Source organism: Sinohyriopsis cumingii, chromosome 6, assembly GCF_028554795.1.
Source record: "Sinohyriopsis cumingii isolate HCF-2022 chromosome 6, ASM2855479v2, whole genome shotgun sequence".
Lineage (NCBI taxonomy): Eukaryota > Metazoa > Mollusca > Bivalvia > Unionida > Unionidae > Sinohyriopsis > Sinohyriopsis cumingii.
In genome coordinates, this window is record NC_142966.1 from 54,205,677 (window position 1) to 54,225,173 (window position 19,497).

The window sequence follows — 19,497 nt, forward strand, 5'->3', positions numbered from 1 at the left end:
GAAGAAGAAAAAAAAAAAATATATATATATATACACACACACAGCTCTAATGTGTCACACCCATTGAATAATCATGGTATCTCTAAAAATGTGTACTTGCCAATCCATGGACATCTTGCATGTAAACTTCACCATTTTGACTTAAGTTCTTTATTGGATATATAAACAAGTCAAAAGTGACACCTGCTTACACTGCCCTAGACATGCAGATCTATCAGCATACAATTTGGGGGAATTGTTAGGTAGGAGCATTATTAAACACAATAACTGGTACACACAAATGTGAGAATAAACTATTCTTTCACAAGCCTGTATGATATGCCATGTTACTAGCCAGCTTTCTCAATGAATTTGTATGGATTGCATTTTCATTATTGATCTCTAAAAGTCACAAGTTATCAAATTAGTTCCCAAAGCATCATGTACAGAAGGGTACACTAAACAGTAACGTGATCACATGGCTTGTATTCATATTACAATATTACATTATCTGAACCTGAAATTTGAGAAATAAAATTCAGAAAAGGGGTTTTCTGGTGAATATTTGTCAAAGTTAATCAAATAACCCAGATTTATTGGTCAAAATTCTACTAGAAATAGGCCACTTATCTTCTAAAATGGTCACAAGAAATTCAAATAGTATTGATTGGCCAAATAAAAAGTAATGATAGCCAAGTTTTTGCATAAATTCAATTCCAGAAAAGCAATTGCACATGATGTATGCATCATCAATATCTTTATCACTGTCATGCAAAGCACCAATGGAAGAGATACTGCAGGATGGACTGAACCAGCATCCATAAACTATCTGTTAGCATGCAAGAATTACCTAGCCAATAACAGACAATTATTCCAATGTGAACTAAAATCTGCCAAAATGACAAAATTTCCATTTTACATTTAACGTATCTTCTCTAATCACAATAATTTCTCAGTAGTTGATTGTGTCAATAGATCATTAACCAATAGCAGGATTTTGGTTCCTATATGTTTCTGAGACAATCTAATGGTTGTGTGATCCTGATTATGGATGCTGTAACACTTGTCAATACTGACAAAACCTCTCCTGCAAAGTTCAGGGAGGTATGTATGTATGATCAGGGTTTAATGAACAATACTGGCTATAAAATGCTGATTAAAAGATTGAGACACAATCCAGTGATAAGTTTAGGGACCTTCGCATTTCCAAATGACATTCTGTAACTAAGACAAAGCACTTTACAATCAAATTATTAGCTTTAAGCCATTCCTATTCTATTTCTTGTTTTGAACCCATCCTCAGTGTGAAAATATCATACAGCTGTGTCTCACAAATATGGTTAACAAGTCAAAATATCATGCAGAAACCAAATGGACTACCTAACTTGAACATAAAGTTGCCCTGACTTAGCATTCTGCTAGCCACTATATAAAGGTGTCCCAAAACTTACAACTAAAAATATTTTTAAAAAAATGATATGTTCCATAATATACAATGCTCACAAAAATTAATTAAAAAATTCATTTGTGGTGTCCCATGACATAAAGTGTCCCAAAATGAAATGGTAAATATGGCACATTACTACCTCATTATAATGCTTATAATGCTATATATGGAAGAAAAAGTATAACCTTATACAGAGAGTGCCTCTTATAAAGTACATTAAACAGTAGTCTCTCATTATAATGCTGGTTTATGACAGGAAACAGAAAAAAGGGCTTTAAAAGATCTCAACACGAAGCTAAATACATAATCCTCAACCTTAATCCCATTGACTCATTACTACCATTGCAATGTCTACTGATTTAGGCAAGAAAAGAAAACACTAATTCTTTGCTCCAGCTTTAACTAAGAAAAGAATAATAATGTAGAGAAAAATAGTGTCCCTAGGTAATCATAAAAATAATTCTTATAAATTGCTTTTAATGGTTTGTGCTACTGCTTGCATGCAGCTGTCAGAATTCACACTGGGACCTGTTTACTGCAACTACATTTGCCATGAAATACAAAATAGAATAAAAACTTCCATTAGCATGCAAACTGCCAACCAGAGACCTATCTGGGTGTTAGATTACTGAAATGCTGTCTCTGTCTGATAGACCTGGATCACAAATTATTACAATCAACAGTAACAGTTATAATCCTAGGTAAGTTAGGTCAGTTTTTTTTCACACTTAAATAAACAATCTAAGGATGTAATTTACTGTTCTCTCTATCCAACTTATACTACATGTAAAAATCATTGCAAATAAATCGAGTAAATAATGGAAAGACAGATAAACAGAATTAAAAATATATTATTCTCTCATTACAACTCTATCCGTGGTGACCTGTGTTTACTGAGATGGTATTATATTTATGTAAATGACACTAAATTTTACTATCACTCAATGATATGGGATCCAGTACCATGTACAACTTATAACAAGAGTGTTATTACGAAGGGTACTGTAGTGAGGTAATGCTGTAACACATGTAGGACTACAGCTACCTTCAATGTTGTAAAATGATCATATATGTAACAAGCAATGTTTTCATACAAACATCATTTTCAATGCTCTCTAATAATCATAAAGGTCCAATCAAATAAAGCATGAATGATAAAATGTGGGAGATCGTGGGTTCGATCCTCGGCCGAGACGTCTTTAATCAAGAGATGTTATGTAAAATCAATTAAAAAATAAAAAGACACATATGACTATAAATTACATTCTTTTATAACTTCTAATATAACTGTTCTTCCTCCAGAAATGACTGCAAACATGTATGCACATGGTAGTTAACTCAATTATTTCTGTGTATCAGTTTCATGGTTCTGTGACAAATTTACGTTGGTCCATAAATTCACTGTGGAAGAAGTGCAAAGGTCCCTGTTGGCTGGCTTTTTTAAATATCATGTCAAAGCAATGACAAAATCAATAATATTGCCTTCATGATAAATCATACCATAATGAAACACAATGTCTAAAAGAAACACAACGCCTTCATGAAACACAATGCATCATGAAAAATAGTGCCTTCGTGAAACACAATGCCTTTATGAAACACAAGGCCTTCATGAAAGAATGCCTTCATGAAAAATAGTGCCTTCGTGAAAAAAAGTGCACTCACATTGTTGAATTTACTAAACTAGTATCATACCCATAAGTGAAAGTACTTATTAGAGCTTGGTGAGGGAGCAAGGTTAGCTTAGTTGGTAAAGGATTGGACTCTTAATTGATGGAACTCCTGCTCCATACCTAACAAGGTCATACTGGGTTGTCTGCTTCAGTATGTTCCTGAGAACGGCACTTAACCTGTATTTTCCTTGGCATGATATACCTACTGATGTGTTTCAAGCGCCATTAAAACCAATTAACACAAAACATTTGGTGAAATGAACAATCAGGATTAACAAAAGGTCCCTCAAATGAACTGATGCTCAACTGGGTGAAAATAAATTCCATGAACTTAGGATAAGACAAGAGAGTTGTGAGAACAAGGTTTTCAAGACAGCTGTCATGGCAGCCACATTGGATGTACAGCTGGCATCATTTTCATTTAGGACCAATGAGGAAGAAGTCCACTGGCGAAAACCCCATGTTGATACAACCGTACATTTTTGGAAGAGTAGATATAACATCATTTTCAAGACAGTCACCGTGACGGCCATACTGAGGGTTATTCATTGTCATGTAGGACCAAGCAGACATTATATGAATTCCTCTGATGAAAACCCCATGTCAAAATGACTTTCCAATTAAGATGAGAAGCAAAAGCAAGATTTTCATAATGGCCACATTTTGGGCCAAAAGAGCACCATTTTAATTTACATGTTGGATCAACAAACATTATAAGAAGTCTTTTAATGAAACACCATGCTGCGATGACCATTCAACCACAAGCAGTGAAGCAAGAATTCATATTGGGCCTCAGATCAGCACATTTTCATTTAGGGACAACAAGACATAATATGAAGCCTTATGTTGATATAACTAATCACTCAAGAGTGGTAGTGGTAACAAGATTTTCAAGACATCCACTGCATGGCAGCAATAGTTAATGTCCAATTAGCACCATTTTCATTCTGGATCAAATGGACATTATTATAAGCCTTTTGGTGAGAAGCCCTGTGTCAATATGACTTTCTGTTGGTAGGAATCGGGATTACAAGATTTCCAAGATGTCTGCAGTCACAGCCACTGTGGATGTCCAAGCAACATAATTTTCATTAGGATTTAAACCACACTCTGTGATGAATGTGTGTGTTAATTTCATTGTAATTTTACTAATTAATTTTGGAGGAATGGTGATAAGAAATTGTGCTACTTGACAGATGGACAATCAATAATCATCCTGTAAGCTCTTCTGGCCATTGAACTGCAAAGCTAAAATCCCTATGTAATAAAATATTTACAGATATATATAGAAATATGACCATAAAGACATGCATTTTTACAGTGGTCATATATCCCCCAATTACTGGCATATATATAAATTCCTATTATAATATTTTGTAACTTATGTAACTATTGAGATATCAAAATTTTTATCAACTACAGAACAAAAAAGTGTGGGCTTTATGTGTTCAAATGGGATGAGTTTTCTCATCATTTAAGCATCTAACATTTTTGTTCAATTTTAGATTTTGTTTTCTCATGATTTAGCACCGAGACTTCCAATGCCATTTATAAGGCACTTACTGATGAAGGGGAATCCCAACTCATTTTTCTTACATATCCAAGTCAGAGATTCTGCCTTTCGGGATTAAGAATACTGCATATGTTGGGACACCAAAAATTAATTTTAAAAGTAAATTTTTTGTGCACTGTATATTCTGGGACACATCGATTTTTGTTGAGTCATAAGTCATGGGACACATTTTAAAGTATTCGAAAATTACATGTCGGAAAATGCATCCCAACTGAAATTTTATTTACAAAAAATATAAACTGTGTATTTGAGATAAAACTCTATCTACTGCAGCAGTATCTCATCAATACAACCCTTCTTCTGTACATTTATTATCCAATCTTTTGGTGCAAAAATATTTTTTCAAGCTTTCTCATGCCATGAAAAATTGTTAGAGGCAACACATCACCTGAAGTGGAAACTGCTAGGACTAAAGTCAGATTTTTTCAAATCTGCACAAGTCTTGCTAATTCTCATACTTATGACCCCCACCTTATCATCAGTCCATCCAGGAATGCAATCAATTACATGAGAATTTCATCCATGTTAATGATCATATTGTCTGTGAAATCATCTGCATTTCTTCTGGCCTTCACAAATTCATCACATGATTATTTCTCCAAATATTATGGGTGACACTGCATCATCAATGTCCATGCATGAAGCACTAATCTGTGTCACTTTAAAAAAAGAAACCAAAGTTCACTTCCATATCTCTGCCATTTTTGTAACTTCAAAAATTGGGCACACTTAAAAGAATCCGTAGTTGGCTTCTGAGGTCAGCTTGCTTTGCAATAAATCAACTTTTGTATTGATATCCTTTAAAAAACCATCGGCTTCAGAGTATTTAAAGTCAGCTTCTGAGATCAGCTTGCTTCGTAATAAAAATAACCTTTGTCTTTGATGTCCTGTTGGTAAATTCAAAAAAGGGGTTTACTGCTCACTGCCAGTTGTATTTATTCACCGCCAGGGTTTCTATGTGCTTGGCATTCATAGTAATAATTAATACAAAGGACATTGATGTTTGCGGATAAATAGTAATGATTCTTTTGTAATCCGTGCTGGTGAAAAGATTGTCACTTACACCTGAGTGCATGTATTTTCAAATAAATGATTTTTATTTGTGAGATACTGTCATACAGAAGACATAATTTAATCTTGATTATTTTCCACCGAACACTGTGTCATGCATGAATGGCAGTTGTCTTCAAGATATTGTTTGATTATTTCCTTCTCGTTTGTGATTTTCTTGGATCCCATTTTCTGTAGGATATATTCAAACCTTTGAGCACAACTAGACACAATTTGTTTTCAATGTTTCAATGTCAAAGAACAATGTGGCATGTGTTATCGGACATGAGCAATACACGCTTCAGTATGGAAGCCTATGCTACATATATGGATTTCGTGGGTTTATTTTATTCTATAATGCTAATGTTGAAAACAAAAAATAAATGATAACAATACAAGGTTAGTTTTTTTCTTTTTATCATCAGATTGGCATTTTGTTTACCTATTTTACTGAAATGTGCAGTGGGGGAGGGGGGCACAAATGCATTACAATAAGGTAAAATAAAGATGCCTCCACTAATCACCTCTTAAAAAAGAATTGCTTGAGCCTATTCTACCTCCACAAGCCAAGTGGGAGGACCCAGTTGGGTTAAGAGAAAACCTAAATGGGTGTTGAAATCTGACTGTTTGAGACAAACCAATAATTTTTTCAATTTAAATTTTAGAATTCTGTATATATGAAAGTTTGCTTTTTATCACTTTCATAAGTATCAATTTCTTGATTTCTTTTCTGCAATTGATGATTTTTCAAATGCATTGGATGCTGCCATATTTATAAGTTCTTCACCTGTGATTTAAGTAATGGTATGTACCTATGATATTGCTTGGTTAATTTTACATGTGTCAAAAGGTGGCAGTCAGTTAAAAGAGATTTAAAGGTTCAACAATTGTTCCAAAGTGTTTATTTAATCTGGATATAATCTATTTCATATGAAAAAAAGAACATCTCAGAATCTTGATAATATTTTGAATTTACACAAGGAATCAATCTATGGATACAGTATCTTGCCATTGTGAAATGTGGTAGGTTCAGCATATTGTTCAAATGAGAAAGCCTTATAATCTATTTCCTGATTGGGGGGGGGGGCCGAGTGGCCAAGTGGTCTAAAGCGCTCACCATTACAGATCACTGCCATCTCAACTCTGTCTGCGTGGGTTTGAGTCTCGGGTTCGGCCTATGTGCGTATGTGAGAAAACTTGCCAGTAGCTTCTCATGGGTTGGTGGTTCTTTCAGCGGTTGTTTGAGTTCTTCTACCATTAATACTGGCCGCCATGTATAGCCTATCTTGTGCTGAAAAATGGCGTTAAACCCCACAACAACAAGAACAATTATTTCCTGATGTGATTCCATTGTCCAACTCATCTCGATCAAATACTATATAGCATAACATCTTTGTTATGCATTTTTTTAAAGTTCTATCATGAACTTAATATAAGGCAAGATGATATCTGTACACCAATGTATTCCCGACAGACCAGCCTTAGTGATGTTGTAAATGTATCCTGTGTGGCAATTTTCATAGCCCAAAATATGGATGAAAATGCTTTAAGCGACTCAGTCTCATTTTTAGAACTCACTGTTCAGTGGAATTGAATAAAATTGTGTTCTACATTTCCATTCAAGGCACATACGAAAATAAGAATAGTGTCTTTTCTGTTAGTGGCAAATTTATGCCAAAACTTTCTACTTACACAGGCAGGCAAGATATATATATACATACATACATATATATATATATATATATATATATATATATATACATATACATATATATATATATATATATATATATATATATATATATATATATATATATATATATATATACATATACACACACACATACACACACACACACACACACGCTGTATATACTCATATACTCGCTTACAAGTCGAGTCCAAAAGTGAGCTGCATAGACTCAGTACTACCATCATCTAATGCACTGGCAGATCTGGATCTGTGCAGTCTGTAAGGAGTAATCAGTATAATAAACAACACAGACACTGATCTACAGGCACATAATGCAATGGCAAATCAGGACCTTTGTTGTTTGCAGCTTTACTCGACTAGAAAGCAAAAGTATATATGCCAGTGTGTGTGTGTGTGATTTATATTTTTAACGTAGCTTTAACAATTTTTCAGTAGTATTGCTACGATGACTGCAGTGTAACAGTTTATAGTGATGTCTAACAATGGGTCATCATGCCACAGATATGTAGCATGATGTCCCACCCAGTCACATTATCCTGACACCAGGCCAACCAGTCCTAACACTAACCTCTTAATGCAGAGCACCAAGCAAGGCAGCTGTTAGTACCATTTTTGTAAGTCTTTGGTATGACTTGGCCGGGGATCGAACCCACGACCTCCCACATCCTATATATGCCAGCTGAATACACCAACTGATTTAGAAGAATGCAATTTTTGGAGAGAAAAAAGCACATCATCATCAACAGAATTGTGATATCCTATGTCGTTGAGTCATTTATTGGCAATAACATATGGCTGTAAATTCTTTTTTCATACAAGTTATCTAAGTCACTGAATCATTAGCAAAATGAGATTATACATGGAAGAATTACTAATTTCAGATTCTGCACTGTATGCCAAAATGACAGTAATAAATGAAATGGTTAATTACAGTATTATAATTCTCCAGTATGACTCAATTATGATTTCAGACTACCTGTGGTTTGACCATGCGTATAATCCACAAACTCCACTCAAAACATTACAGTGCTTTTACACTAAATAGAAACTGTAGGCCCTCCCATGGACAATGCATGTTGATTGATTGAAATTCACTAAATATGCTTAAAAGTAGTTTTGCAGTAAGTAGATTACCTGAGCATTTTATTATCATGTGTACTCTAATTTGATGCCTGTCGTGTCACATTGTAAGTGCTGAGAGACAACAATGGTTTGTTAATTGATTCAGGTGTACAGACCAAATCCATTTATCATAGCCCAAAATATGGAAACTGCCTTATGAATCAAATTAAACCCATTTTCCATTAATTTTTCACACAAATACTACCTTTATACCCAAACCCTGATACACATGAATTAAACGTGCCACCTCAAAAAAATGTACATCACCTTTAATTTGATTGTTAAAGCAATCAAGCTTGCCTTCACTGGAATAAATCAGTGCAAGAAGTGAAAAAATGTAAAATAAGTGCAAGTGCAGAAAATGTAAATATGAAATGTAGAAGTGTGAGCAATGAGTAGGCATGTAAATAAGTGCATGAAATGTAGAAGTGTGAGCAATGAGTAGACATGTAAATAAGTGCATGAAATGTAGAAGTGTGAGCAATGAGTAGGCATGTAAATAAGTGCATGAAATGTAGAAGTGTGAGCAATGAGTAGACATGTAAATAAGTGCATGAAATGTAGAAGTGTGAGCAATGAGTAGACATGTAAATAAGTGCATGAAATGTAGAAGTATAAACAAAAATAAAAATGTGTAAATAAGTGCAGAAGTGTAAGCAAGTCTAAAAAGTGTTGTTGTTTTGCGTTTCATGCCATTTCTCAGCACAAGATAGGTTGCCCGTGTAACTGGTGGAAGAGAAATCCTGGAAAATGCTGTCAAGAACCAGTGGCACGCCTTCTCACATACCTACATTAGCCAAGCCTGAGACTGTCAGTCTAGAACATGTTGTAAAGGAAACAACTCCATTTTATATTTGCACAGATACCCAGCCCAAGCTTGATACTGAAATGGATCGATATTATGAACATATCATGTTGCAGTGTGACAAGTAGCCTTCAATAATTTTAATGGTGGTCACATTTCTCAGTGACACTTTTCATTTAATTTGTCTAACACAAAAATAACTTTATGCATGGATCCTTTCTTTCAGAGTTGCTGAAATTCATTTTAACAGTTAATTTAGATAACGCTACATAAATATTTTCCTGTTTTTAGTATTCCTGGCCATAATTTGGCATCAGATCAGCACCATTTGCAATAACTTAAAAGGTCTTTAACTCAGGCATTCCCTGTCATAATGTTATAACACTGTGCTGAGAGCTTCTTGAGAACTTGATCTTTAAGTTTTTTACATTTTTAGGGATGGCAGCCATATCGGAAGGTGGATCAGCATCATTTGTATACATCTGAATGTCATTTCATGCCAGGACATTTTTGTCAAGTTTAGTCAAATTAAGCTGAGTGGTTTTCAATTAAAAGACTTTTAAATTTTTAGTAACTATGGCCATATTTAATATCCAAATAGGCATCATTTATACAAAACTTCTTCATGACAAAATAATTTTTTTCTGTCAATATAGCCAAATCCTATGCAATGGGTTTTAAGAAGCCACTGAAATAATTTTCTTTAGTACTGGTTGCCATATTTGATGGTACTAAAGAATTATTTGGATAAGGCATCACAGCAGCTCAGCTGGTAAAACATCAAACTCATGATCATGAGTCTGATACTTACACAGGCCAGCCCTGTCAGACTTCCATGGCATGTCTTTGGGAAAAATCTGATACTTACACAGGCCAGCCCTGTTAGACTGCCATGGCATGTCTTTGGGAAAGATCTGATACTTACACAGGCCAGCCCTGTTAGACTGCCATGGCATGTCTTTGGGAAAGATCTGATACTTACACAGGCCAGCCCTGTTAGACTGCCATGGCCTGTCTTTGGGAAAGGTTTGATCCTCACACAGGCCAGCCCTGTCAGACTGCCATGGCATGTCTTTGGGAAAGATCTGATACTTACACAGGCCAGCCCTGTCAGACTGCCATGGCATGTCTTTTGGAAAAATCTGATACTTACACAGGCCAGCCCTGTTAGACTGCCATGGCATGTCTTTGGGAAAGATCTGATACTTACACAGGCCAGCCCTGTTAGACTGCCATGGCATGTCTTTGGGAAAATTCTGATACTTACACAGGCCAGCCCTGTTAGACTGCCATGGCATGTCTTTGGGAAAGATCTGATTCTTACACAGGCCAGCCCAGGTTACAAGACTGCCATGGCATGTCTTTGGGAAAAATCTGATACTTACACAGGCCAGCCCTGTTAGACTGCCATGGCATGTCTTTGGGAAAGATCTGATTCTTACACAGGCCAGCCCAGGTTACAAGACTGCCATGGCATGTCTTTGGGAAAAATCTGATACTTACACAGGCCAGCCCTGTTAGACTGCCATGGCATGTCTTTGGGAAAGATCTGATTCTTACACAGGCCAGCCCAGGTTACAAGACTGCCATGGCATGTCTTTGGGAAAAATCTGATACTTACACAGGCCAGCCCTGTTAGACTGCCGTGACATATCTATGGAAAAAATCTGATACTTACACAGGCCAGCCCTGTTAGACTGCCATGGTATGTCTTTGGGAAAGATCTGATACTTACACAGGCCAGCCCAGGTTACAAGACTGCCATGGCATGTCTTTGGGAAAAATCTGATGCTTACACAGACCAGCCCTGTTAGACTGCCATGGCATGTCTTTGGGAAAGATCTGATACTTACACAGGCCAGCCCAGGTTACAAGACTGCCATGACATGTCTGTGGGAAAAATAGGATACTTACACAGGCCAGCCCTGTTAGACTGCCATGACATGTCTTTGGGAAAGATCTGATACTTACACAGGCCAGCCCAGGTTATAAGACTGCCATGGCATGTCTTTGGGAAAGATCTGATACTTACTCAGGCCAGCCCTATTAGACTGCCATGGCATGTCTTTGGGAAAGATCTGATACTTACACAGGCCAGCTCTGTTAGACTGCCATGGCATGTCTTTGGGAAAGATTTGATCCTCACACAGGCCAGCCCTGTCAGACTGCCATGGCATGTCTTTGGGAAAAATCTGATACTTACACAGGCCAGTCCTGTTAGACTGCCATGGCATGTCTTTGGGAAAGGTTTGATCCTCACACAGGCCAGCCCTGTCAGACTGCCATGGCATGTAATTGGGAAAGATCTGATACTTACACAAGCCAGCCCTGTTAGACTGCCATGGCATGTCTTTGGGAAAGATCTGATACTTACACAGGCCAGCCCTGTTAGACTGCCATGGCATGTCTTTGGGAAAGATCTGATACTTACACAGGCCAGCCCAGGTTACAAGACTGCCATGGCATGTCTTTGAGAAAGATCTGATACTTACACAGGCCAGCCCTGTTAGACTGCCATGGCATGTCTTTGGGAAAGATCTGATACTTACACAGGCCAGCCCAGGTTACAAGACTGCCTTGGCATGTCTTTGGGGAACATCTGATACTTACACAGGCCAGCCCTGTTAGACTGCCATGGCATGTCTTTGGGAAAGATCTGATACTTACACAGGCCAGCCCTATTAGACTGCCATGGCATGTCTTTGGGAAAGATCTGATACTTACTCAGGCCAGCCCTGTTAGACTGCCATGGCATGTCTTTGGGAAAGATTTGATCCTCACACAGACCAGCCCTGTTAGACTGCCATGGCATGTCTTTGGGAAAGATCTGATACTTACACAAGCCAGCCCTGTTAGACTGCCATGGCATGTCTTTGGGAAAGATCTGATACTTACACAGGCCAGCCCAGGTTACAAGACTGCCATGGCATGTCTTTGAGAAAGATCTGATACTTATACAGGCCAGCCCTGTTAGACTGCCATGGCATGTCTTTGGGAAAGATCTGATACTTACACAGGCCAGCCCAGGTTACAAGACTGCCATGGCAGTAGGAAAGTTTTGATACTCGCACAGGCCAGCCAAGGTAGACTGCCTTGGTGTGTACTTTTAAAAAGGTTTGAGTCACACAGGCCAGCCCAGTAGACTGCCTTGGCATATCTTTGGGAAAGGTTTGATCCTCACACAGGCCAGTCTGAGTAGACTGCCTTGACATGTTTTTGGGAAGGTTTTATATTCACACATGACAGCCCTGCTAGACTGCCTTGGTGTGGCCTTGGAAAAAAGTTTTATATTCACATAGGCCAGACTGAGTAGACTGCCTTGACATGTCTTTGGGAAGGTTTGATATTCACACATGACAGCCCTGCTAGACTGCCTTGGTGTGGCCTTGGAAAAAAGTTTTATATTCACGCAGGCCAGCCTGGGTAGACTGTCTAGGTGTGAGCATGGAAAAAGGTTTGATACCCACACAAGCCAGCCCAGGTACACTGCCTTGGCATATCCCTGGAAAAGGTTCTTAGCTACAATTCCCTTGGCATGACAATTGGTAAATAATGTGTTAAATGTGACCTTGAAACCAACAAAAAGAAACATCCTGCTAAACATGGAGGCCAGACTGCCCTCTGCTACATTCAAATGAACTTAATTCAGTGTTTCTGAACATAAAAATAGCACATGGTGATGATAGATGGACTATGGACTAAGCACATTTGATACAGCATCATACCTTCTGGCAACATGAGCTAAAAACCGTTTATAAAGAAAACAGTACAATATCGTCTGATATATCCTTATGAAATCTAAATAATACAAATTTTGTCTACAAGACATACATCTACACCTGAAAAGAAAATTTCAAAAATGAAATTATGGGGGAAAAAAACGGGTTACAAAAGCCAGCTTCATAACACAAAGGAGAAAATAAACAAGCATGATGCAAATTACAACACTCTAAACAAATGACAAGTAAATACTACATTCAAAGTGATCATGCAAAGATAAAATTAAAAAGGTTATACACAAATAAATATAAGAAATTTATCATAATGCTTTAATCAATTACAAAATCTTACTGCAGATAAAAAGAAGCCATTGTTTTAAAACAAAGTTACAAATCTTATCAACAGGTAGGAACAGGTGTTGTCACAAGCACATACTTCATCAGTTAACAGAGTACCAGTCTTCCAACTTATGTCCATGTAGATAACTCATATTCAAAAAAAAAAATCCCCAAAATTTAAGACTTTCCAGAATTTTATCAATATCATCTGGAATGTGGAATTTTCACTCCAACACTGTAATATTTATGCCAAATCCAGAATGGCTGGTACCTCTACAACCAATATGCTAATGCAGTGTATTGTCAGCACATACATGGAAAGAAAAAACTCTTCCTGGCTAACATTCTGACTGATAAATTATTTAAAATTTACATTCCAAAATATTAGTAGGCTGTACTAATTTAGCATAAAATGTTATGAATGTTCTTAAAGGCAGAGAGAAGAGTTCCAAATGAGGAGGGAAATGTTAAATTTTAAAGGATCATTCTCAGCAAGCATCAAATCATCAACACAAGGGGACATCGTAAGTTTTATTAGTACAGTAGATCTTAAGCTTTTTTAGGTTGAAAATTGGAGGATTACCTGAACAATGGTAATATAGTGCAGCTGATGGCCTTGTTAAAGTTGTGGTTGCTACTGTATTATCCTGATCAGATTCAGACAAAGACAACTGAGAAACATTGTTAACTGGATTTTCTTCTGAGGACACAGAACTCTGTGAGCCACGGTGTTGCCGATGTTTAGGTAATGTGGATGGAGAGTGGGGATTGTCCGAGTCAACATCTCCATCTGACCCACTCACATAACCTGTGGTTTCATTTGGTACCGAGAAATATTGCGATCTGGTTGGATGGGGCTGTCCCAGGGAGTACTGGTGTCTCAAGGGCATAGGTTGTCCATTTTCTGAGTGATGGACACTCACGTTTGCAGTTTGGCATGCCGCCTCAGCATGCAGTGACGGCTCAGGTACGAGACCTACATAAGGTAAGATAATAATACAAATAGATGACGACACAACACAATATACAGGGTTAGGATGACACAACAAGAAGAGGAATACAAACATCTCTCCCTCTCAATGGCAGAAAATGGCTTGCTTACAGACATTCTACACTTAAATTTACCACAAAAGTTGTGTCTGAAATCAGACTTTAGTAACTGATAGGAAAAGGAACAAGGCAGTCTTTCATTAGGATGTTACCTTATTCAGTGTTTTTGTATTAGTTGCATATCTGAATTGTTTCCTTGTGACTGTAATTTTTATATTTTTCTTGAAGCAGACATAAAGAGAAAACTTCTCGCGGTCATCCTTAAGGGAGAGATGATTATAATTAGAATTAGAAATAAGTAAAACATTTCAAAATTCTATGCATGTATTGTTTGACTTTAAACTACACTACATGTTAAAAGCTATCATTCTATTCAGTTAACAATTACATTGAAACAGTGATCTTATTTTAGGCCAATATGATGATAGACATTTGTCCATATACCAGAGTGCCCTTGCCAATATGATGATATGCATTTATCCTTACACCAGAGTGTCCTTGCCAATATGATGATAGACATTTATCCTTACACCAGAGTGCCCTTGCCAATATGATGTAGACATTTGTCCATATTCCAGAGTGCCTTTGCCAATATGATGATAGACATTTATCCATATACTTAAGTGCCCTTGCCAATATGAAAATAGACATTTGTCCATATACCAGAGTGCCCTTGGCAATATGATGATATGCATTTATCCTTACACCAGAGTGCCCTTGCCAATATGATGATATGCATTTATCCTTACACCAGAGTGCCCTTGCCAATATGATGTAGACATTTGTCCATATTCCAGAGTGCCTTTGCCAATATGATGATAGACATTTATCCATATACTTAAGTGCCCTTGCCAATATGAAAATAGACATTTGTCCATATACCAGAGTGCCCTTGGCAATATGATGCAATTAAAGTACAAATGTTCTAGCAACCTGGAGTCACAACTAATAATTCTGATAGATAACAGTGTAAATCAAGTTTTATCTATAAATCTTTTAAATATAAGGTAAAAAAAATATGTTTCTGGTTGGCTGACCATGTTTTTCATTGCCAACTCTAGCATTCCACCACCACCACCACCACATATCCCCCAGTTAAAAACAAATAAATTTAAAAACTGCTTGTGCATCTAATTAGGCTGGTTTAGCCCTGTTTAATTTGATGTGCTTAGTACATTATATATACTAATCATTATAATAAATATAATATTTTGTTATTTTTATATTTAAAAAAACTACTTACCAACCCAAATTTTAAAACCAGTGCAATAGGAAACATTGGGGCGGGGGCCTAAAGCCTCATAATAAATTTAGTTTTAACCCATGAAGACCTTCAAATGTTATCAAGAACTGAATAGCAAAGGGGCTATAACTCTGTAAATGTCTACCATAAAATTGAAAATCAAACTTTATCTCAGCTTCCTTAATGTTAAATTATATTCCAAGTTTTATCAAAATTGGATTAAAAATATGGCTTCCCATGTGGAAAAGGCTCAGCCAACTGGATGCAAGATTACAAATTAACATCCATGGATTTTACTCATTAATGACTTCATCCAGAATCTTAACGACATAAGCATATATTCCAAGTCTGATCAAAATCAGATCAAAAGTATTGCCTTGAGAGTGGTGGTAACTAGGTTAGTCAATCAAGCAGAAAATGAAATACATGTGTATGCATGGATCTAGCTCATTATAAAATTCTTCCATAATTTTGATGATATAAACCCATATTGAATGTGATTGAAATTGCATCTGTAATATTGACTACCAGTTGTAAGAAGCAATTGTTGACAGACAGATGACAAATGAAGCATGCAGGGCCAGACCATCAGTTTTCTTTGCTTTAAGGACCATGCAAAATGCTCACTGCTGAAGATCAGAATCTACTGTGCCAAATCAAGATGTCCCCACTGAAGATCAAAATCTACTGTGCCAAATCAAGATGTCCCCACTGAAGATCAAAATCTACTGTGCCAAATCAAGATGTCCCCACTGAAGATCAGAATCTACTGTGCCAAATCAAAACATCCCCACTGAAGATCAAAATCTACTATGCCAAATCAAGATGTCCCCACTGAAGATCAAAATCTACTGTGCCAAATCAAGATGTCCCCACTACGGAATAAAAACTATATGACCAAATCAAGATGTCTCCACTGCAGAATAAAACATCAGGACCAAATCAAGATGTCCCCACTGCAGAATAAAAAAGATATGACCAAATCAAGATGTCCCCACTGCAGAATAAAACGTCAGGACAAAATCAAGATGTCCCCACTGCAGAATAAAAACTATATGACCAAATGAAAATGTCCCCACTGCAGACCGGAAATGACAGGACCACATGAAGATTGTCCCCACTGCAGACCCAAAAATACAGGACCAAATCAAGACGACTGCTGCAAAACAATTGTGGTATAAAAATGTCAATTTTGAATGAGTGTCTATAGACCTAACATGAACATCTCTATTCTATCCACACCAAAAGAAACTTGTATGCATACAAAAACCAATCATGATGGCAAATCTAAAAGAAGATTCAAATAAATAAAGCTCATAAAATTGTGTGATTAATGTAGACTTAATGTGATGTAATGACATTAATAAGTATCGGGAAAAAGTGTACAGTTTGTTTTGAATATGACAGTTCACACAGCACGAATGTTTCTAATTATAACTTTACTGAATGAGAGTTACTTAATTCACGTCTACTATTTAATACATGTAATTCCAAAGACTTGAACCCAAAATATTAAGAATCCGGAAAATAACTAGTTGTCTTGGGAACGTTGTTAGAGTAGCTAAGTCTGATTTTTTTAAATTAAAATTCTTTCTGCTGATTAAAATAAATGAAGCCTAATTACAACAAATAAATAAAGTAAAACTTCCATAAACATGCCCAACCTCTGCAATTCCACATCCAATTTACATCCTTTCCCACCCACCACCCAATATTGGAACATCTGGGGCTTGAAATTAATGCAAATCTGCTATCCCCCAGTCAGTGATTGTGCTGACAGATCACTAAAACCCTTGCTGTCACTAGTCTGTTGGAGCAGTACAAATTATCTCTGGTCACAGTCATAACAACAAGTGGTCTTGTGTTGGATGTATCAAATACAGTGCAAGAAGTCGTTCTTTTTCATGGTAAATTGATCTGTTTAGAGTGTTCATTGAGTATCTACCAACATCCTGCAATTGACAAGGTACAATAAATGCTCATGGCACAAATGGACTGGTTTTAAACCACTCATTCAGTAAATTAGTGTGATTATTGTCAAAACAGTCATCACACACATGGAACTAGGCTGGTATACTGTTCCCAAGCATTGATTACTGTCAAAACAGTCATCACACACATGGAACTAGGCTGGTATACTGTTCCCAAGCATTGATTACTGTCAAAACAGTCATCACACACATGGAACTAGGCTGGTATACTGTTCCCAAGCATTGATTACTGTCAAAAAAAGTCATCACACACATGGAACTAGGCTGGTATACTGTTCCCAAGCATTGATTACTGTCAAACAAAAGTCATCACACACATGGAACTAGGCTGGTATACTGTCGCAAGTACTGATCTTACTAATGATGATAACAAAAGGTCTTATGTGTCAGGCTAATTGAAAAAATGATGTGTTCATTGTCTCAACAAAAATAAACAAGACCTTCCCACTTTTTGTCTAGTTTGTGAAATGCAGTTCCTTTTGTTTGGAGTTCATTTTAGTTAATAAAAAATGAAAAATTAGATACTGAACTGGCTCGTGTATGATTGTATAAGAACCAGTGAATTTTAGCCAGGATGAGTGTAATTTTAGACAGGATCAGTCAAAATATTATGGTTATCCTATATGTTAGCAGGAAGAAAAAAAACCTAAAATTTCAAAGCCCTGACATCCCTCTGCCATTTCTATCAAATCAAGAAAAAACATCTAAGATGTATCTGTAGTAATAAGCATAAATTTGATGGTTTTGGTGATATGCCACCAATGGAGTGCACCATATATTTTGCAACAGAAAGGCTGACAATGTTCCATTAAACAACTTTTTCTCCTTCCACCAACATACTGTGTTCTGTAAATAAACATAATTAGTTCCAAATATAGTTTTCAATGGTGGTGAATTATATTTGAGCTTTCTTTCTCAAACTGATGGTAAAGGCAAAGGACATTATGACTGCCCCAACCCTGCTTCAAACCTCAGTATACCGGCCACCACCATAAACAGCCAGCATTTTTTAAAATCCCAAGTGATGACTGGTTTTGTAGTCCTTTATGGATTGAGATGTTTAACATCATGAACAATTGTAATGTGTATAACTGCTCTAGCTAAGTGCCGTCAGTGTTTGACCCAAAGTACAGGCACATGCATTTCCTGATGTGAATACCCCAACTTTTTCAGTAATGAAACTATTAATACAATTAACCTGATATAAAAAGGTCACATGATTATAAAATCTAATTACAATGCTGAAGCATGTGCTAAATAGATTGATCAAAGCATGTAAGGTCCAAGAAAAATCCTGTACAGAAGACAGCTGGTTGGAAGATAACATCCTTAATGATTTTGTAAGGTCATGAAACCATAAAATATCAACAAACAGGAAAACCCATCAATCTGCAGCTCTGGACACTAGACTCAACCAACAAATATAGAAACAGGAGAGTTTTTCCATATTTGGTTGTGACAAATTTGAACTCCAGTCATAACAAAGCCTTGATATCTGTGCAGCTGTGCCATTAAGCAACAACCAATGCCCAATCATTTTCTCAACATTAGCAGAGCCACAGTAGCTCACCTGGAAGAATGTCAGACTTGTAAGCAATTGTCTTGGGTCCAATACCTGCTCAGACCAGCCCAATGCAGCTGCTTTGATGTCCTTGGAAAAGGAACTTGCCTGCCATGTATATTAGCTTCTAAGATGAGTCCAACTGTAAACTGTAAAGACCAAGATCTGCCATCACATACTGCACCAACAGATCTGGGTCTTTGCAGTTTGTTGGGAGTAGTAAGTAGAACA

At 36.8% G+C, this 19,497-nt stretch overlaps 1 protein-coding gene across 9 annotated transcripts in view; it reads right to left on the minus strand.

The window, feature by feature from the left end:
- The window catches only part of LOC149796957 (teneurin-m-like), a 432,723-nt gene that overhangs the window by 131,331 nt on the left and 281,895 nt on the right, over positions 1–19,497 (minus strand). For 8 of the 9 annotated variants that reach the window (XM_089961631.1, XM_089961633.1, XM_089961632.1 and 5 more), the window contains one exon: positions 14,005–14,397. The exons of the other annotated variant lie outside the window; for it this stretch is intronic. In XM_089961631.1, the coding sequence (XP_089817757.1) occupies positions 14,005–14,397 (393 nt within the window). The remainder of the gene's footprint in view (positions 1–14,004; positions 14,398–19,497) is intronic. 9 annotated transcript variants of the gene reach the window in all.